General features: G+C 42.7%; 1 protein-coding gene across 2 annotated transcripts in view; it reads right to left on the bottom strand.

Annotated features, from left to right (window-relative positions):
- SLC7A10 (solute carrier family 7 member 10) overlaps positions 1-13,063 on the bottom strand; it is a 40,771-nt gene extending 27,708 nt beyond the window's left edge. For both annotated transcript variants that reach the window (XM_064723233.1, XM_064723232.1), the window contains exon 1: positions 12,942-13,063. In XM_064723233.1, coding sequence (XP_064579303.1) covers positions 12,942-13,035 — 94 coding nt within the window. In that variant the 5' untranslated portion in view covers positions 13,036-13,063. The remainder of the gene's footprint in view (positions 1-12,941) is intronic.
- Between the last annotated feature and the right edge of the window lie 9,178 nt (positions 13,064-22,241).

Here is a 22,241-nt window from a genome sequence, read left to right on the forward strand (position 1 = left end):
TTTTCCCCTTTTTTCTCCCCCTAACTCTATTCTTTTTGCTCACTGACTGATCACAGTGAACAGATTATTCAGTCTGGAAACTTCAATAGGAGCTGCTGCCCAGTGGGAAAGCCTCTTGCTGTCCATTCCTGAAAGCTGTCAGTCATCATGGATGTGCCATTGGCCAAATCAGAAAGATTAAATAAAGCATCAGGATGCAATTTGGAGAGTTACACAGCACACAGAAGGATTTTTTGTCAGACAGGTGTAGGCTCTAGAGGAAGAAACCAGCCTGGAAGTTGGCACATCTCCCTGACCCCCTCATTGCTCCACACTCCCTGCTTACCTCTGCAGCTTTCTGCTGTGAAAAATGTTCCTCTTTGCAAATTAAAAACTTTGTTTGCACACACTGGTGTCCTTGCAACCCTCAGCTATGGCTGCCAGACACCCACGTATGCCCTGCACCAGCCAGGGGACACTGTGGGGATTTATGGGGCAGCATGACAGGAATGAGCAGGTCTGGAGAAAAAACACAGCTTGAACTTGATGGCTCAACTGCAAATAAAGCAAAACCTAATTCCCACTCTTCCCCCTGATTTTCTCTCAAATTACTGGCTTTTATGCCTTCTGCTGTGACCCCACAAAGATGAGCTCTGCAGAAGTGTCCTCAGGCTCAGGCTAGTTGGTGGATTTTTGACTGTGCTTACACAGCTTCTGCAAACTTGGGATCCATCAAGAGCATCTCTAAACCAGGCATCACTTCATCCTTGATTTCTGAAAGGGTATAATGGGAACTTCAGGATGCTAAACTTTTAAGGTAAAGCTTATTCTTCAATATTACCCTGAATATTAAAAGGCTAAAATGTTCAAAGTGCCTTCCTGAATTGCAATTCCTGGCAATACATATTTAAAACAAAGCTATGTGAAAATGGCAGTAACAAATCATCCAAATACATTAACTGCTGTGTTATAGCTCATGTTATTGAGAAGAAAGATTGATTTAGAGTCTCCTGTAAGATCTACTGCATTGCCTAGCATTTTACACAACCTTTTTTTGGATGCAGATGTAAACAAGACATGAATTTAGCAAAGCTTGGGGTTGTTGCAGGTTTCACACCTCCTTAAAAGAAAATCGTTCAATCTCCTGAGTTTACATTCTTCTGGCTGTAAATCTGTGTTAGTTTTACCTCCTAACACAGTAATGTCAGCATTCACATCTCTAAGTGGCTTTATCTCTGTTTTATCAAGGAATACAAAGATAGGCTATGGTCAATGAACTGAGGTGGAATTTAAAAGCAATAAAATTTAAAAAAAGGCATTTATGCTTCCTGGGGTTTGCACAGCTATTGCACAATGATACCTGACTTAAAGCTTGCACTTAACTCAAAATGCACTTTGGTAAACAGCTCAACCTGAGTTTAAATGAGATTTACAAACACTTACCAGCTCAGTGTACACTTTGACAGACACCACTTATGATGATGTGTTGCTGTCCTCATGTATTTAGAACCAGTTCTGACTTGTATCTTGACTTTATTTTTAAATATATAATTTATTTTAAAGAACATGTTTAGTCAATTTTACTGCAGAGAACTAGAAACTCCAGGATTTCCAAAGAAATGGCAGCTTTTCTTGCAGTTCTTAAATATCTTTGATCTGGGAATTCAAGGACCTGTTGTAATATGATCAGGAGTTAGCAAAATTGCTATATAATATTGTTATCCATGTATGAATCTTGTATTTGCAGATATCACAAGTATCTTTTGAAATTAGGTATCTTCAGAATGATGAGACTTCATGTTGCTCACTGATGTCTTTATGTAACAGGTTTATCTAAGCAGTTGACCAGCTGTATAAAAAATTCATCAAAAGAATGTCACTCCTGTCCCCTGAACAGAAAAACTTGTTCATAGAATAGTTTGAGTACACAGAAACATGGAATTAAATTAGCTAATCCTGCAAAACAGATGTTCACACAGACTTGAACATCCCTGTATCACAGTGTATGGGACCCTGCTTATAATCCACATTTTCTGTTCTAGCTTTGTAAGAGTTGGAGATCTGTCTTGTTTTCTGCTTTCCTGGTTTCCTAAAGTATCAGACTTATGGTTGAAGCATGTTCTTTATAAATGTCACTTTACAGAAGTTTCTCCTTGGTTTTTGGTTTTTCAGTTCTAGTCCTTCTGAGCAGCTCAGCCAAGAGTTCCTCAGACTCTTTCAGAGGGCCTCAAAGGAAACAAAGGCATTTCAATAGATGGAATATTCACAGACTTTTTCAGGGGGGTTCTGTGAGAGGGTGGCTAAAAGTGAATTTGCTCCTGTTTCCCTTTGTGTGCCCCTTTCCCTGTCTGAAATAGAGAATGATCCCCCCCTGCTGCAAAGGCAGCCAGGATGCTGCTCCTGTCCCTGGCTGTGCTTGCTCAGTGACAAGAGTGCTCACTTTTGGATTTGGGGTAAATTGAGGGAATGGGACTGACCCCTGTAATTCAATAAATGAGAACAGATTACACTTGGTGGCTTTGCTGTCTGCTGTGCCAGCTGAACACTGCAAGGCTCATTCCCTGACTGCCAGCCTTGCTCAGGTGTGGGGCAATCAAGGATTAATGAGTTTGCATCTAGCTGCTTTCATTTCATTTAAAGCCTATGAGGCAATGAAGTCCTCCACTCCCGATGCCTTCAGCAGGATCTGAGGGACTTGGGACCAGTTAAGAAAAGGGTCTTTAATTTTCTGTCAGCAGCACAAGCATGTGAAGGAGAGCTGTTCCTTCTGTATGCACTTGTAATATGTACAGGATTGGCACCTTTTGTAAAGTCTGCTTAAATCTTGCTGTGTTGCTAGGGAACTGGCCCTGTCCACAACCAAAAAACATGGAGACATTGTGTCCTACTGGTTTCTGGCAGAGTTTACCATAAGAAATGGCTTAATTGCAACAAGATCTGCTAACAGTAGTACAAAAAATGTGATTTGTCAGCTTTTTTTGTCAGCTTTTTTAAAATTACAAATATTTTAATTCTGTCACACACATGGAAATCCCTTTCAAGCTAAAAGCTAGGCATGTGAGGACAGCACCAGAATCAAACACTTCTTTCCTTTATTCTTTAAAATACTGATTCAGCTATTTTTAAATTTACTTGAGTCAAAGTACAGTGTTTGCAAGCTTAACAAGCTTGGATACTCTCTGCTCTTTTGTACTAACTAAGGCTATTACTATTTTCAAGACTCTTATAAAAAGAATTCATTGTGTATGTTTCCAAAATATATGGTTTTTCAAGTTTTCAGACTGCATTTAAAAGTATCAGAAAAAAGAAACCTGTATTTATGGAGAGCTAGAATGACATTTCTGATACAGTTTCGTAACCCTTTCAGGACATCAGAACTGTCTGAGTTGATTTAAATTAGTGATAAAACAAGGCTTGGAACCCCAGATACCAAAGAATAAGTCTGCTATCAAAACAGGACAAAATTTGGGCAGAGAAAAAAATAAGCCATGGGGAAATCAAAATGAAATATAGTCTGAGGTGACCTCCCTTAAAACAAACAAGTAAATCCTGTCCTATTAAGCTCTCAGGAGAGCTGCTAAAGAATTTTGAAATAATCCAGACAAGGAACTCAACCCCACATTTTCATTCTTGTCAGTCCTTTTCTTGCAACTCCCTAAGAAAAAATGATCCCTTGTGTGTTTTGTCCAAAAGGATGAATTTTTATTGTATAAAAGCACACACTTTAAAGCTGTAAGTCCTCATTCCTTGGCAGTCATTAATTTCAGGTTTATGGAGAAACACAAACTGATCCTTTCCAAGGCATGGGTGGGCAGGGAGGCAAGAAACTCTTGTGGATTCATCAGCCTTCTACATGGGACCAGGGGAATCTCACAGCACAATACCATTACAAACCTGGAATATCTGGCACCTGTTAATAGCTTTTCCTGCTCCTCTCAGGATAGTTACACAATTTAACAGCAAAAAGATGGAAGACACTGAAGAACTGGGAGACCAGCCAAGCAAGGATGTTTTTTCTTGTCACAGCTGTAGCTTATAATGTCATACATGTGTACACAAGTGCAATGGCCTTTCACAAAACTCCTTGTGTTACAGAGAAGGTGTTTCAATATTCAGACCTCAGCTTTTGTCTTCCACTGTCTGGATGTATCTCTGTAAGAGAACAACTTTTTACACTGAGTGCTCCTCCCTGGATTTTCTAACCCAGAGTTAATATGCAATAATTAACACGTCTGTGTGTTGATCAGTCCTACATGTGAATTAGAACATGGTCATCCTTGGATTTTTTAACCCAGAGTTAATGTACAATAATTAACATGCCTGTGTGTTGATCAGTCTTACATGTGAATTAATAATTTTGTGATGGGCAGCCTTGTGACTTTCATTGCCACAGATCACATTAATATTGTGGATTTTGGCTCTCTGACCCAGTGTAGTCAACAGAGTGAGATTCTTCCTTAAATTGTTTTCTCCTGGATGTAAATAAGGCCCTTATGTTGTTCAAACATCATTTTTTTGTGGTATACTATTTTAAGATGTTTGGCCTGATCTAGATTAAGCAGCTTCATATAACTGATGAAAGAGCTATTGTTTTTCACAGCAGAAAAACTGCCACTCATCCAGATCACTGACCTATTTCTTGGAGTTAGAGGTAACCTTTCTGAAGTTCTACTGCTTTTAAATGGGATGTTTCATACTATTGATATTTTGGTCCCACATGTGAAGTGTGATTATGCCATTATTTAAGGATCAGATAAAAAAGAATTCAACTTGATTCTCAGATGCCAAAAGATTTTAGTTTTCTGTAAGTTTTGCAATTATTCTAAAGAAAGTGTTCAATGAATCAGAGGAATTCAGCTCCAGGGGTTATTCCACTACTCCATAATACAGAAACTCCTCAGGCTTAAGCATCACCAGTATAGCCCTCACCACTTTCCTTGCTCTGGGATCCAGTGGAATTTGTCTCTATTGCCTGAAAGAGATGATGAACCATGTGTAAAAGGAAGAATTTAAACAGCTCACCCCAACACTGCACTGGTTTGTGCATTACCCTGCAATCTGAACACCAGCACCTGCAAGCTCCTGAAGATGGGAACAGTCTGTAGACAATCACTCTTCAAATCTTGCTTTTCACTCCTGACTTGCAAGGCCAGTGCCAGAAGAAAACATTAGGAGAATAAACTAATACTGCATAAAGAGATTTTGTGCAGGCTGACATTAATAAATGTATTTACCACTGCACATACCTTTTCTCTGCAGGACAACAGGGCTTGCATATTCTCTATGCTCTCTCACTATACAGAGAGGGCTGCAAGCATTTTAAAAGGAATTAGGGTGTTGAGATGCTCAGTCAATGTTGGATTGCTGGCTCCCTGCTCCTTGCCATGGAACATCTGCTAAAAAACTCTTTGGGAGTGTTCTGGGTTTTTAAGGACCAGCAGAATAACACAACACTGTTAGGATATTTTATATTTGGGGCACTTCAGTACTGACAAATGCCTTCTCATTTTATCATGCTGCAATCAAGATGACAAAAAAGTGTGGCAGCTAGTAGAAACTCCCCCCACAGCACAACAAAAAACAGGGTCTCAAAAGGAAAAGTTTGGCACATGAAAAGCTGCAAACAAAAAAAAAGCTAAACCTCCACCAAACCATTTCTGCTTGTTGTGAGCCTGCCAAAGCAGAGCAGACTTTCTCAACAGAAAAGGCCACATTATGCTAGAAGGAAATGAGCTGCAAGGCACAGGAAAAGGGAACACGAGTGGAGATTTATGGCAGTGCTGAAAGCAGGCACTGTACTGCCAGATCAGGAGTGAGACACTTACCAAGGATGCTACCTTTGTTAGTTCATCTGTCAAGGAAGGAGTTGCTGTTGTATCTGAACTCCTGGCACTCACTGCAGAGCTCATTGCTTCAGCCTTGTGATCAGAGTCACTCTGTCTCAGTCAGAATTTTCTACTTTTTTAGAAGGTAAGAAGGTAAAAACCCCCAAAAAGTAGCAAAACTCACCCAAACTAAATTCATTCAAACCAAAACCATCAGTCAATGAATTCTTGATGCTAATGACTTGGAAACAGAATTGTGTGGCAATCATTCAGCCACAAATTCAAATACAAATTCAGCTTTTTTTTTTCTCTCTTCATATTGTACATGTGGGACTTCACATGCTGAAGTCTCCTTGATATAGACTGCAGCAGAAAGGCATATCTGTGGACAAATAAAACCCTTTTCTTTCTCCAAAAATATTCAGTAAAGAAAATAATGAAGTTAAGCCATTTAGGGCTCTTTCCTCCCTTCCCCCAGCAATTTCTAATTACAGCTCCTTTTTAGACTTCCTCTGTAAGTCAGTTTAGTCTCAGAGGTAAGCTGCTAGCCCAGAGAAACTGCAAAATCTCCCTGAATTTTTACCAACCTTAATTTGAACTTTGCCATGGTTTTTACTTTCAAGTGAAACTGCAGCTTGTTTTCAGCTCCCTAAATTCAAGTGAAAGGCTACTCTAAACAATTCTGATGGAGAACTGTATGTTGGAACAGTCTTGAAGAACATGGGAATATGTAAAATATCATGCCATAAATGCAACTTTCATTTTGGATGGCCATCTGCTGCACCAAGGGAAATGTTGGTTGGATGTTAGAAAAAGGTTGGATGTTAGAAAAAGTTTTTACAGAATGAATGATAAAGTTCTGGAATGGCTGCCCAGGGAGGTGGTGGAGTCACCATCCCTGGGTGTGTTTAACAAAGCCTGGATGTGGCACTGGGTGCCAGGGTTGAGGTGTTGGGGCTGGGTTGGACTCTTGATCTTGAAGGTCTCTTCCAACCTGGTCATTCTGTGACTCTGTGATCTCCAGCTTTCTTTTTTTCCAACTGCAGGATCCAACCTTTCTCAGCAGTATGAACCTTTTTTCCTGTTGGGTACCATACCAAATTATGGACACCTATCAGCTTAAATGTACATATGGAATGTGGACATGTAGTTTTCAGTAGTTTTGAATTTGAGCCTAAGCCTCTGGGCTGTATGGAAAAAAATCATTCACAAGTCCCTCAAAAGTGTCTTTGTGGTTTCTCACTAGTAAGGAATCTGTGCCATTTATCTCAAACAAAGATTGACTGCTGACTTTACTAAACCATAATTTGCATTTATGAGAGGACAAGACACTGAATTACAGTCCAGAGCTCAATCCTGAACCATTGCCCTGAAAAAAACCCCCAGTTGCGCATTTGTAAATACTTTGTGTGTTCCATCAGTAAGTGCCATGTGGAACTAAATGCTCAACATATTAGTTAGCAAAGTGTGTAACAGATAAGGAAGGCTGACTCCTTTCTAAAGTGTTTAGAAACAAATTTTTTTTTTTTTGAGAGAAAGGAGCACTGAAGTGTAATCTGTATTACTCTCACAAGTCACCAAACAAAAGTGTGTCCTGAAACTTCAGTTAGCTATAAAAGTGAAATGCTCTCACACGGATCCAGAGAGTGAGAAAATTCTTGCTGCAACAACACTGTTTTCTGTGACTCCAGACAGGATCAGAGAAATCAGGAAAAACCATCCAGTAATGTGGGTGGTGGTTCTCTGCTGTTTTTTTTTTCATACATCTTTCTTTCTGCTGCAGTTCTGTAACTTGGGTACTGCTCCAGTGAAGTCCATTGGGTCTGACCAGTAATGATCTGCTAATGATTTGAAATGTTACTTGATTAACAGATGGATCTGATTCAGTGACCAAGCCCAGTCCACTTGAGCAATGGTGGCACATGAAACGTGACCAGAGAGGATACAGCAAGCACTGTGCATTAACACCTATCCATTTCCACTTGAAAAAGAGGAATATGAAGGCAATTCCCAGTTCCACGTGTTCTCTCTCCCCAGTGTTAAGCTAGCAGCTTGCTGAATCCTGTTTCTGCCAACAAAGACTATCTGTGGGGTTTTAAGAGATGTCAGAATGGAAGTGGCACACAGTAAGGAGACAGCTAATTGACACACAGGAAGGCTGGCAAATGGCTTTTTGTTACTGACAAGGAGGAAAATCACATTGGGGTGCAGCCCTGGGAAGTGATATTTATGCAAATAAAAACTTCTGTGTACATGCATATGCAATTATTTGCACATAAGACAGGCAGCTATAATTACAATTATAATTATAATTACAGCCAAGGCAACTGAGTTGTTCTGAAGGATTACCATGGTGTGGGCAGTAAATTGCACTACAGGCCAGGACAACTCTGCCTAAGGATGGATCTCTGATGGAAGGAGGTTTCTGAGCTTGTGGGGCATTCTGCTGAGACCATCCAGGTCATGGGCTCAGCTAGGATGGAAGCAAAGCCTGTGCTGTCATCTGGGCAACTGGACAGATAAATGCCAGAAAGTTACCTTCAGAACTAGCAAAAATTGAACATATTGCTCACTGAACACAGTTTTGTTGCTATCACTGGACCTGAACCAGTTCATAAGGGATCTCACATCAAATTCATGTGTGAGCAGAGTAAGTACCACAAGCATTTTTTAAGCAATGCCAAGTCAGCTGATGCAGATAACTTGCCTGCCTGTGCTCAGCAAAATAAGATGTATTTAGTTTTAGCTGAAATATTTCATTGTACTTGAATTTGTAAGGCTTCTAGTCAGTCTCATATAACCTGATATTAAATCATTCATGAGTATACAACAGGTTTCATCATAATGCTAGTATGACCCTATGGCTACTTTCATGCAGTTTTACAACCACATAAATAAAGCTTTTAAGAGATGTTTAACTGTTTGTTTTATATAATGTTACTTGACCTCTTTTAAACAGTTAAACAACCCTTTTTACATGTTATAGATACAATTTGTGTATACAGTTAAATATACATTTCTAATATATGAATGGTGAATTTTGTTTTTCAGACCCAAAGAACCAGGCTGCTTTAAGACATTAATCAGCCTGCACTTTCTAGTTCTTGTAACTTTCTAAAGAAAATGGAATGTGGTAGAAATTACATCAAGTCATGGAACTTTTTACTTAGTTTTTTATCTGCACAGGCAAGACTCCAAGGGAGGCACTGTATAGCTAAGATGCCTGTGCTCAAAGAAAATACACATAAAAAATCTTAATTACATATACAGTCCTATGAAAGCATGTGCATGAAATAACTGTTCAGTTAAATACAGCATTGATTTCTGTGTCTGCCAAATAAATCTAGTGTGGATTTCAAACAATGATATACTATCTCTATGTTATTATCTAGGACATAATAACACATGTATGTCACTACTTTTTAAGCTGTATCCCTTCATTTAAGTACTGCCAAGCTTGATTTGCAGTGCATGTGACTGCATTAGATTATTTGTTTTCACTGTACATAACCATGTTTGACACAGAGCAGTTTGGGTGTTTCTACAGCCTGTCTCAGGCACTTTCCAAAAGTGCTCTTTCTGTGACAGAGATGAATTGCCAGAAAGATTTGTTACTACTACTAAACACTGTTCAGTTTTACAGTCATTGACTACCAGTCTCTATTTGGAGTTAAAGGGTTTTGTATTTAGTACCTTTATTTACATCAGGATATTCAGAAGAGCTGGCTTCCTCAGTGTGAAATGAACTTTGGAAATAGCCTTCTTCTCTAATCAGGCTTGTTTGTAAACAAGTTAAAAAATGTAAATGAAGTAATGAGAGACAGATGTATGTTGAGCAAAAGTTAGGCTGCTGAGAGAGATCAGGAGACTGTTCTATGGGGTGGATATAGGAAGGATGTAGTCCTAATTTGATGTAGTTTATTATGGGGGTTTTTCCCTGCATAGTTTTTTTGTTAGATGAACTGGTATTTCTTATGGCAAAACCTTTCAAAGCTCTATAAAAGGCGGATAAAAATTTGAAAGCGTAAGTTTTGTGAGTGCATTAAGACAGCATAGCGATTTATTGTGCTGATAAATACCTCGGTTGTGAAAGTAGTAAGAAATTGCCCTACAATTCAAAACATGTCAAGAAGATTGAAAAGTAAGATCTGTTTTCCAGGGAATTAGCACAGGGCATGGGAGCTTCAGCTGGCAGGATCCAGGCTGTCCGTGCCCTCCCTGCTCCCTGAAGCAGACTGTGCCCTGTACCCCAGGGCAGGCTGAGCCCCCTGAGCTCAACAGCCATGGATGTTTAACCTGAGGTACCCACAGAGGCTGCCTTGATTCTCTTGGCTGCAACTCTGATGGAATACTGCTGACAGACTGCAAATTCTACAGACTGCATCCTGCCATTATTGGAATACTCTCAAATACAGTGTAATAGTGACAAAGGTGCTCCCACCCCCAAACCTGCTCCTCACTCCATGTCATTGCCTGCTGAGTGCTCCCCAGCACTGTCTGATTTCCCAGCTCTGCAACTCATACAATACCTTGTTTCAAACAAGCAGAATTAGTGTAGAGAAGGCAACCACAAACTTATTAATCATGTATTTATAAACTCATATTTACAGCATTTTTCAAATACTCCCTCATGTTTCCTCTTCCTAATTACTAGAAGATTATAATTCTCTATATCCATCCTGCAGCTGATTAGAATTGTAGAACAGTCAGCTAAACCAGAACATTTGGTGTAATGCTGGCAGACCACAGCATCAAATTTCTATTTGATAATATTAAAATATGCTCATACATTTTCTGTACCTGCCAGAACATTTAAAGAAAAATAAGAAAGCATAATGCTTATGTCCATACAGAGCAAGAAGAGGTTTTTTCACAAGTGATTTTTGGTTTTCTTGGTGTTCTCAGTAGGACTTTGCTGTGGGATGCATCAGAATCTGATGTCTAAACCCTTGAAATGGGTTTCCCTCCTCCACCCAAAACCAGGAAATCCAATATGATGGCTGACATAAAAGTCCTGGTCTGTCCTTTGGTCTGTTCCACAGGCTCTGACACACTGACTGCATCTGTTCTTTCCATGCTACTCAATCACTTGGAAATAAATCTTCCCCCTATGTTAAATTCTATCAAACAGAAAATTTGTGAGTTACCTGGTTGCCGAATATCAACTTGGGTCAACTAGTTTATTTTTTTTATAAAGAAGTCTTAAATAAGATTTCATTTAGTTAACTCCAGTAATGGCTTGCAAGCCTATCTGATGTAATTTAGTGTCCTCTGATTTGAGGCTGTCATGTTTTATGCAGTGACACCTACAAAGCCGGACTATTCCTACTAGATACCACTTTGTTACAGAAGTCTTTGATAAGTGATGTAACTTCATGCATCTGCACACAAACAAATCAAACTAAAAAATAGGATCCTATGGTTGTGTTTCAAATGTCTTCTATGAAAATATGGGGAAATTGGCAGAAGAATTTTCAGGCTTTATGTGGCAAAGCAGATAACCTTCTCTAACACTTAGACCATTTGAGAGTACTACAGTTTGTCAAAAATGTCAGTGCATTTCCTTGCTCAAATGTCCCTGATTAGATGAGAAGCTGTTTCACAAGGTTTATTTTGGACAAGCATGACATATATGAATTCTGCTTGCAGGATATTGCAAATAAGGTTGATGAAAGGTTGACTGGGAGAGAAGGGTAGCAGTCTCAAGGTACCATTCTGTCATACCTAATAAATGACAGAGATGCCATAAATCTTCCCTAGGGCCAATAGCAACTCAGGGAATACCTAACCCTGGAAGTGCCTTACCTACAGCAAAGTGCAGCACTCAAAACTTGACTCTAACACAAGGTCATCTGAGCTCCACTGAGATCCAGAACTGAGATTTTCCCCTTAAATATGCTGAGGGATTCAAAATAAACGTATCTTTGGATATGTAGAACACATCTCCCCAAAAACTGCAGATACGGATTTCAGTGTTTCACTATGGGAATGGACTGAAATATTTTCCTTTCATATAACAGCCTTGCTCACAATGATCCTGTTCAATGACACTGAATTTTGTTTGTTTTTGTTTTTTTTCTTTTTGTTTTTTTTTTTTTGGTTTTTTTTTGCAAGACCATATCCACCTATATTGGACATAGAGGCAAACATGACTAAGACCATAAAATTGCAGTAGGGCACTGTGATTACTATCAGTTTAGTCCTCTGCCTCAAGCTTGGTGACATCAATCACAGAGACACATGGGGGTGTCCAGGCAGTTCTGCCTCTGAGCCGAGCACTCCCATGGATGTGGCAGGTCCCGCTGTGCCCGCTGTTCCCTCCCTGTGCTGCCGCGCACCTCGACACAGCTGTCACTGCCAGCCTTGTCCCCGGGTCCTGGTGACAGAACGGTCTTCCTGCGGGGTTTGGAGGCTGACTGTATTAGTACAGGCTGCTTTTATTGATCTGGTCGAATCTTCCTTGCCCTCACATCCCCAGCAGTGATGGAGCACACGGAGGGAGAGAGCTGCCCAAATTTCCCAGTTTTGATCTGTTACGGGAGCAGCAGCTCAGCCCCGCTGCTGACCGCGGTGCCAGCGACGGCTGCTGGGGACAGCACCTCTGCTAGCCACGGCTGCTCCTGGGGGACAGCACCGCTGGCTGCTGCGGGACAGCACCGCTGTGCCAGCCACGGCTGCTGGGGTCCGGGACAGCAGCGCTGCCAGCTGGCGCTGCCGCCACCGCCGCTCCGGGACAGCCCGGCGCTGCCTTCCGAGAGCCCGCGCTGCCACCTGCACTTTGCAGAGCCCCGATCTCAGATAATCAACCTGGCTCAGCCTGATAAGCGAGCGCCGCAGAAGCCTCAGCAGCTCACCAGGCATCAGGAAAGACTTGAGGTCACCTCAATTTGGCGCTCGCTGAATGGCTGGGCAGAGGGGGTTCACCGCGGCTGGCCCCTCACACGGACCGTGTGTTACAGCCCCTCGCCGCCCATCCCGCCGCGGGCCGAGCCGCACGGAGCAGCGGCGCGCTGTCCCTGGCCGGTGCCGCACACCTGCCCGCGGAGCCGCGCATCGCCTATCCCCGCGCCGGCCGGTGCCGAGCCCCGCCGCAGCGGCAGCACAGCCCAGTGTCAGGGCTGTCAGCGGTGCCCTTACCGATGATGATGGCACAGGCGCTCACCAGCCCGATCTCCTTCTTCAGCGCCACCCGCTCGGGGCCGCCGGGCAAGCGCTGCTCCCCGCCGGCCATCGCTGCCCGCGCTGCTCTGCCCCGCGGCCCCGCGCGCATGCGCCGCCCCGCGGGCCGGAGCCGGGGGGGCCGCGCCGGACGGGGCCGGACGGGCCGCGGGACCCCTGAGGGCAGCGGTGCCTGAGGGCTGCGGTCACTCGGAGCGGGCCGCCCTCCGCACCTGCCAGCGCGTCCCCGAGAGGTGCGGGGACAGCAGAGCCAGCGCTGTGCGGCGAGGGCTCAACGCCGAGCGCTGCGCTCGGACATTCGGCGTGTCGGGCAGCGGGTTCTGCCCGGCGCCACGAGCCAGCCTGGCGCCGTGCCCGGGCCCCCTGGCAGAGCCGCCCCGAGCGGGCTGCAGGGCCACCGCCTCCTCTTGGGCTCTGTTAGTTGAGGTGGTGCGATAACGTACAGAATAAACGTTTTATTGCTTGTCATCGGTACTGCCGGAGTTAAAACCAAGACGGCAATGCCGGAGATTGGCTGGTTTCCATACTTTTTAACTTAAGTTTCTCCGCTCTTTCTTCCCACCTTGTTTGACACTTCTGAAGGGCTCTCGCACCGGCTCTTTCGCACCCGCGGGGCTGAGCGGCTGCCGGGGCTCTGTCCGGAGCTCTGTCTCTCACAGCCCTGCGGGGCTGAGGGGCTGCCATGGTTCCCTCCCGTGTCCTGCACATCCCCGCGGGGCTGCCATGGCTCCCTCCCGTGTCCCGCACAGCCCTCCAGGGGCTGAGGGGATGCCATGGTTCCCTCCCGAGTCCCGCACATCCCCGCGGGGCTGCCATGGCTCCCTCCCGTGTCCCCCACAGCCCCGAGGGGCTGCCATGGCTCTCTCCCGTGTCCCGCACATCCCCGCGGGGCTGCCATGGCTCCCTCCCGTGTCCCGCACACCCCCGAGGGGCTGCCATGGCTCCCTCCCGTGTCCCCCACATCCCTGCGGGGCTGAAGGACTGCCATGGCTCTCTCTCCCGTGTCCCCCACAGCCCTCCAGGGGCTGAGGGGATGCCATGGTTCCCTCCCGAGTCCCGCACATCCCCGCGGGGCTGCCATGGCTCTCTCCCGTGTCCCCCACAGCCCCGCGGGGCTCGCCGGGCCGGCGGCGGCTGCTGACAGCTATAGCTGGGGGTATCTGCCGGGGAACATAAGGAAAGAAATGTTTTCTTTCCTCACACAGGGGATGGAGCTTAAAAGTTAGGATCTGCGTTCGGCAAATCTTTGCTCTGTGAACAAACTGCCTTCACAAGAATATCAGTGAATGAAGTCTGCTCTCATGTGATATCAAAAAGTTGAATCGTAGCTTGGGAACCTGGGCTCTTTCCTCGAGTTGTAACAGCCAAGAGTTTATTGATGGGAATGCCCAGATCGTTACTTGTTTCTAAGATGATACCTTGTTTACAAGATGTTTATAAGATGAAGATACCTTCCTGAGGCCATTTCTGTGTTCAGAGGAGACCCCCGTGTAGGTGACCTATTCTGAAAGTGCACAGGTTAGAAACATTTCCTAAGAAGATTTTGTGGTAACTGACAACGTTCACCAGTGGGACAAACAACCAGTGCAAACTGGCGAGATTGTGGCAGGGTGGGACAGGCAATGTCTGGTTTTTCACCCCAGTGAAGGAAGTTGGGAGGTTTCTGTGGTGACACCAATCTGATTTTCTTTGTCTTCACAATGAAAACTATGACAACTGGTAAGCCTTTGAGAAAATCCGTGGATTATTCTTAGAAAGCTTATAATTGTAAGTGATTTTACTTTATACTGCTGCTTTATTCTGCTCCTTTTATAGAAAAGCTTACTGATTTTCAGAGGCTGAGGCTTGTTTCCTAAGTTGATCTACTGCTGTTTCTGAATGAACTGCCTCACTAACCACTTCTAAAATGTCCTTTTATTGAATGACTATGTGATTTTTATAAAAAAAGTTTACAAGAAGAGTTACTTTCTGGACTATATAAACAGTACTACTGTTCTTCTTTTAAAGACTACAAAATATATATATACAAAGACTGGAAACAAAGTTTCAGGTATTCAAAAGTAATCTGATGTATTGGGTGTTTCTTCTAGCTGCCCTAATTGATTGATTCATAGCCTTGTTTCTTAGTAACTCATGTATATTCTAGTAGGTACTGCTGAAAGGTGCTAGGCATTTTTAGACAAAATAATGTATTTTGGGAAAGTTTTCTATGATAATCTATTTCTTTTGTAAAAGCTAAAAAAAATTAGTTTGAACATCATTTAAAAAAGTACAAAAGTCAAGAAATATGTGAATGAATGGTGTTTCTAACTCTACTGAGTTTCAAGAACCTAATGAAATTTAGGCTTAATTAACCTTTACAAAAACCCCACACAATCTGTTAAATGAATGACACTTGAGAAGGATAACACTGCACTTGTTTCCTTTGGCTGTGGTAAAAGTGTTGGTTTGCTCCGAAGTTTGTGTGACAGAAATCCCAGTCAGCCCTCTTCTACTGATTAGTGAGCAACAGAGCCTGCTGGCCATGGGATGATGGAAATGAATGCTAGAATTCATTTAACTCTAATAATCTTCAAATCAACTGATCAGTAGCTGCAGGATTTTTTTAAAAAATATTCTGGCCAATTTATAGGGCTTTCCCAGGGAAAATGCTAAATATTTTTGTGCCTGTGTGTACTCTTCCTTGCTGATAGGTAATATTTTGTTTTGTAATTGTTCTTCCTTACTGAAAGTCAAGAGAAACAACTAAGTGACTATACCGATTTAACAGGTAATAAGAAGGAAAAACCTAACGGAAATGTACCAGAAATCTCTCCTTAGGAGAGGCAGTCAACAAACCATTAAAGCTGTGAAAAGCAGAGGAACCTTAAAGCATCTTGTCCTGGTATCCAGTTTCACCTCGGGTGCCTTTTGAACAAGGCTAAAAGAGCTGGCACTGGAGACCCATGGGGTGAAATCTCAGCTTCATCCCAGTGAAACCTCTTGCAGCAAAAACATTAATGAGCTGCACATCTCAGTGTGGCAGAGAATGGCAGGATATTGTCTATTACACCTTACAGTTTCAGCACCAATCCTGGTTTGTTTGATCCCCGAGGGCAGCATTGTGCCCCTATCTTTGTGTGGGGCTGCTCCCAGGAGGATTAGGCAGCCTTTGTGGCTGGGCAGGGTGTGCTTCCAGGGGCTTCTGACACAGCAGACCCAACTCTCAGCTGCCTGCTCAAGCAGGGACCTTAAAAATGTCAATTTGAGGGGACTTTGCTCTGGGACTTTGTATATATTTCATAGTCTATAAAAGGAGAACAGTAGTACTGTTTATATAGTCCAAAAAGTAACTCTTGTAAACTTTCTCATAAAAATCACATAGCCATCCAACAAAAGGACATTTTAGAAGTGGTTAGTGAGGCAGTTCATTCAGAAACAGAGCAGTAGGAAACAAGCCTCAGCCTCTGAAAATCAGTAAGGCTTTCTATAAAAGCACCAATATAAGGTATAGACTTACCTTTTTCTCAAGAAGCTTAGCATTAATTTCATGGCTGCTTCTTTGTGACATCTCTGCCAGAACATTCTTCCTCATGCAGTAGAACCCTGTGGGCAGTGTAGCCTGGTTGCTTGGTGGGCACGTGGGGTTCTGGGTGCAGCTGTGGGGTGATGAAGGAGGATGGAGGCTGTGCAGCAGCAGCACAGTCCCTTCCTGCCACGTGAGACTGACTTCATCTATGGATTAACGGGGTGCAGCCAAGAAATCTGTGCTAGTCACTTAATTTAGGATTGTAGTCCTGAACCACTGTAGAGAACTTAATTTTTCTCATTTGTCCCGGGACAAATTCTTTCCCTAAATCCATATAAAGAACACTGATTTACTGATTCTTTCCCCAGGGTGTGCATAATAATTTACTTTCCTTTTCAGAGTTTTAAGTGTTTTACTACTGGTGAAGGATTAAGCAGGTGGCTGTTTACGACACAAGTTTTCAGTGTGCCCACATCCATAGCAGAACACTGGAGTGTAGAATAGCAGTGAGCCAGAGACCTGTTGGAAAAGACAGCAGTGACAAAGGTTGCCCACATTAACTGCCAAAAAACGCTCTTTCTTTATTTTCTTCCTGTTTTTTTTTCAGGCTGAGTGCCTGCCTGCTACACTGTGGTTTTTGCACGAGGGTGAAGAGAGGACTTTTCTCAGTTCGTGGTGGTGTTGGCTTATTTAGGTTGTGTATTTTGTCCTATTGTTAATATAGTTTCAAAATGAGCAAGTCAGAGGGCATGTAGGTTCTAATTAGTAGTTATCTGAGGCAACTCTTGGAGCAGAAAACTCATTTAAATTGTTTTGGATTTGAACATACTGTATCTACTTGAGTGACAAAACATTAGAAAGCAAAAAAGCCAAAGTTCTTTGTGGGAAGGCAATTGCTGCATAGCAACTGCATAGAGAGGATGCAGTGAAGCTTGCATGTATTCTCCTTTGTTGCTATTTTTGGCCTTATTTTCTTCATGTTCTGAAATGTACAGAAATTCTTGAAGTTGTTGGAATGAGTTATTTCATTCATTGCTACTTATGCTCTAAAAAAAAAGAGAAGCAAATATTAGCAATTTGAGTTTTGTATTTTGGAAAGAAAAAAGGAAATTTAATATGCTATTTGTGAAGAGATGCTGTGACTGAGTTTTCAAATGAATGCGATCTTTGATATGTGGAAAGGAAGCAAGCTTAAAGAAATATAAAGATTCTCCTCGATAGCAGATATTTTCCCCAGTCTCACTCAATTTTTCTATTTAGCTACACAATTTTCTGTTTTCCTAAAATATAACCAACCTTACAGAACCAAAACTTAAAAGAGTTATTAAAACATAATTCAACTTTGAACTTAATGGGCTCCATGAACAGCAGCTGGGAAACAGTTACTTGGAAGAATAACCTGTTTGTTGTATATTGTTAAATAAACAGTGGGCTGGCTGGCTTAGCAAAAGGAAATTTGGAGACTAATGGGATTGTAAAGCGTTTCTTAATTGTTAATAAACTTGTGAATGAGGTTTTCCATGTTGTGTCTGTGGAAGGCTCATACAGAATGTGGGAGACTGATCTTAGCTGTGCTCTGGATGTGCCCTGCACAAGTGCATGTTAGAGGGGTTAGTTAGGATGTGCCACCCCTGCAGCTGATTTGGGCCTTTGGGCTCCCACTGCGATGGGATTGCTCTTTCTCTGTGTTTCGTCACACTTCTGTAGCAGGACAGAAACTTGTGGAGAATTAGGATTAAACAAGAACACAAACAGGAGAAGGCCACCCATTATTGGAAAGCGACATCAGTGAGAGGGACTCATAGGAAGCCTTTCCACTTTAATGGGATGAGTCCCGACAGGTTACTCTAAATCAAGCCCAGCTGCAGGTGCATCAGTTACTTGTTGAAAGCATCCTACTCTCCATCACCTTTCCTTATTGTGTTCAGTCTCTAAGATGAAGGTGGAAAACAGAAACCTTTGTATTCCTGGTACTGTTTTCTATTGTACATCTGTTTCAGAAAGCTGTAGAAGAAGAAGGCCCATGAGTATGTGATTACTGTGTGACTCCCCAGTACCCCCACAAGAAAATGAGGGATGTATGTTTGAAAAGGAAAACCAGAATCTTTAACTCAGGAAAGTAGGAAAATGTCCAGAGTAGCTTTTATGGTGGGTAGCTACTCTTCTCTGTACTCAGGGCAGCAGGAGAGAGGTTCCCTCAGCTGTGGATCTGTTCTGGCACTATGTTAGAGGCTCATGGAATCACAGGCTGTGCTGAGCTGGAAGGGACTCCAAAGGATCCCTGAAGTCCAACTCCTGGCCTTGCACAGAACACCTCCAAGAATCCCACCCTGTGCCTGAGAGCAATGTCCAAATGCTGGGACTCCAGCAGGTAATGGTGTACACCTTCTGAATTCTGCTGTGTGCTGCATTTGTTGGGCATTGGGAAGAGGCACAGGTAGGGCTGACTGTTTGCACTGACACGCAATGGTTCCATGGCCCTCTGCAGGATCTGGGAACTTTAATTCTGCAATTTGGGAATCTCAGGGCATTCTATAACCAGTGTCGTTGTGCTTTGTTCTCCCCTAACAGGAATGTTGGTCTTATACACAGCAGGGGCTTGCCTGGTGTTGATAACTCCATAGCTTCTATAAAGGACAGTATTTTGACAGTGTATAGAAAATTCAGGGCCAGCTGCATCACATCCTTTGAACAGCACACTTTTATCTGTAGATTCTGGTGACTGGAGTGTTTGCTGTCTTTTAGGCAGATAATTCATCAGGTATGAACTGCTAGATACTTAGATACCATTAGATACATAGATATCTGTGCAAAAATCTATTTCTAAATTTCCATCTACATGAAATGGGTCATTTAATGTTCAAATTCTATCATTCTATCCTCCCTTCAAAGACATTTCATGACAACTCATAAGTAGATGAGTGTAAGTAAATTATGTGTAGAGTTATTTGTGGGTTGGTGATGAATGAGGCTTCTGGAGGCAGAGTTATTGAAAGAACCTAGATTGAATTAAGCATTGCCTCATTTGGTGTGTTATGAGAGTATCTTGAAATGCAGGGTGAAAGGGAATGAAAGGATGATCAGTTTCAGAATAAGCACTTGTTTTATGCATCTTTTAAAGCTCTCTGACAACACTGTAGTATTTCAACATTTCACCGCTATAAAAAGCAAAAAGATTGTCTCAAATCACTAATCTAAATTATGCCTGTTGACTCAGGCATTTAGCTTGAGGTTCACTGGAACTTTTCATATCTTTTACAGAAGGAAGAGAATCATCAGGTCATTTTCCTCTTCATTGCTGCCTTCCCTGTCCTTCCTATTCTGCATATGTGTGCTAGATCCTTTCTTTCTTCTTGCCCCACTTTTTCAGCTAAACATCAGCATCCTAACTTTACACCATTTCACCAGCCAGCTGAGATTGTCCTGAATTTTATCCCTCACTTCTGCATTTGGTGAACCCATGAATTTTTAGTCTCTGTTTTGTCACTCAAAGTGAATTATATTGGTCCATGGATAGATCCCAGGAGAATCACTCAGAAATTTCTTTCTGGCTTGCCAGTATATTTTGAATAATTACATCAAGAGGGGCAGGGTTTTTATTATTATTTTTTAAAAACTAGTTACACAGGTAACATCACAATTAAAACTTGGCTCTAATTTTATATATTCTAGCTTATGAACATAACACATTTGGCAGAGTTAAAAGCTCTAGTTTAAAGGAAGCTAGTCCATCTCTGCCACTTCCTGTTTATCTGCTGAACGAAGTTCCCCATCAGACACCTAAACCACGACTCACATAACGCCCTCTCTGCAAACTCTTGTCACAGAAGTGCACTAGATGGCACTCTGGATCTGTGTTTTACACTAAGTGTGATCTCAATTGCCTCCTCTGATGATTCTTGGAAGTACTTAGTTTTGAAGTTTGGCATCTAAGTTTAAGATTAAAATTACTGTAGCAGTAAAAGGCTTGTGTAAGTGGGTTTGGGTTCATGCTGTCTTTTACTTCTCCCCCCTCCCCCCCAGTAATCCTTCAGCATCTATTTCTAAAGCACAATTTTATGTATGCCACTGAGGGGGTAATCCAGCCCTGTGAGGGCAGCTGGGACATGTTCCAGTGTTAGTTGTGCACTTGTTTGATGATGAAGAAGCAAAATAGGAGGAGCAGAATGGGGATCATCCTGCCACGTGTTCTCCCAGTCTGAGTATGGCTCAGATATAATTTGAATGAAGGCATGAAGGTTGATGAGACCAGCCATTATTACCATGATCCATAGGTATCTATCTATCTATCTATCTAGATATATATATTTAGGTATTACCAGGATCCACAGAAAAGGTATAGTCTGTGCTTAAGACTTTATGTAACATTAGTTTTGCTAATGGCATTAGCTCTGGAATTGTTTCTGTTGTATCTAAGTTGCCTGAAGCCATACCTACTGCTTCATTTCCAGCCTCATGTGAGCACAGCTTGGATCTATTGACTCTGCTCATGCTGGGTGCTCTGTGGCTCCTACAATGGTTTGGGAAGTGGAGTGTGGATTCTGCTTTCTGTGGGGCCCAAGGCTTGGCCCTGTGGCTGTGCTGTGGGCCTGTGATCAATGTGCTGGGGCAGGGCAGCTTTCTGCATGCAGGGGGCAACTCAGCTGCCAGAGGAAATCTCCAGACTGCTGCTTCAGTGATTTACCACTGAGACATGATGGGGTACACTGCTGTCTCCTGCCTTTTTGAATATTGTCTCCTGATAGTTGATTTTGTTAAGGTAAAGCCAGTGGTGCTTAACTTACCCTGTCTTGGCTTTGCCTTCAAAGGGCACTGCTTAGGATGCCAAGTTAACTTCATTCATCTAGGATTTTAGAGCTCCCTCTCAACTCTTCCTGACCTGTGAACACTCCTGAGTCTTCCAGGACAAAATAAAACAAGTTAGCTGAGCCACCTGACAGTGGTTTGAATGAACTTGTTTGATTTTGCCCTAGAACTGACTAGAAGTGCTTACACAGCCAGTTACTGGAACTCAGCTGTAAGATGTTAACAGAGAAACAGAAAGGAACAGCTTTTTAAAAGGCCTGTGAACTGTGTGCCCTGGGTGAGAGGCTTTGTATTAGCCTGTTCATTTCCCTGGGAGAGATAAAGTGTGCTTCTATGGCCTGTTCCACCTGAGGAGTTCAATAAAAAGCTGTCATGTCTCATCTGTACCTTTCCTGCCAAGGTGTGCCCCTTACCTGTGCAGCACAGATGACATTCCTGTACCCAAGGTGTGCAGTGGTGCCACACAAAGTGCTTTACAGGGCTGCCTGTGTGGAGGCTCCATTGCAGAGCCTTGTTTTGCTGTGTACTTCAGAGAATGGGGAAGGCAGTTTGGCACTCTAGGTTTTCTGAAATACAGAAATGAATTTTTTTCCCACTTCTGTTAATAAGCTGGTGCATCCATTGGATCATGGAATAGTAAGGAAATTATAACACTTTTTGTCTGTACAACATTATAATTTTTGAGAAGAATAACAAAGTTAGAATATGTATCATGCTCTTCACTTAATGTGATTATTGGTGAATATGTGCGCAGAGAACCACAAATAAATTAGATTCCCCTGTTGTCCAAGAGCAAATCCATCTGCAAGAGGAAGAGTTGTCTTACAGACAGAAATCTATATTTGGTTTAAGTGATGTAAGAAAGGCTCCAAAAAGTGCTTTTTCCTAAAATACTTCATCATTATATCTGCTTATCATCACCTGTCTTGAACACCTGAGAACTG

Source organism: Zonotrichia leucophrys, chromosome 11 (assembly GCF_028769735.1).
Source record: "Zonotrichia leucophrys gambelii isolate GWCS_2022_RI chromosome 11, RI_Zleu_2.0, whole genome shotgun sequence".
NCBI lineage: Eukaryota > Metazoa > Chordata > Aves > Passeriformes > Passerellidae > Zonotrichia > Zonotrichia leucophrys.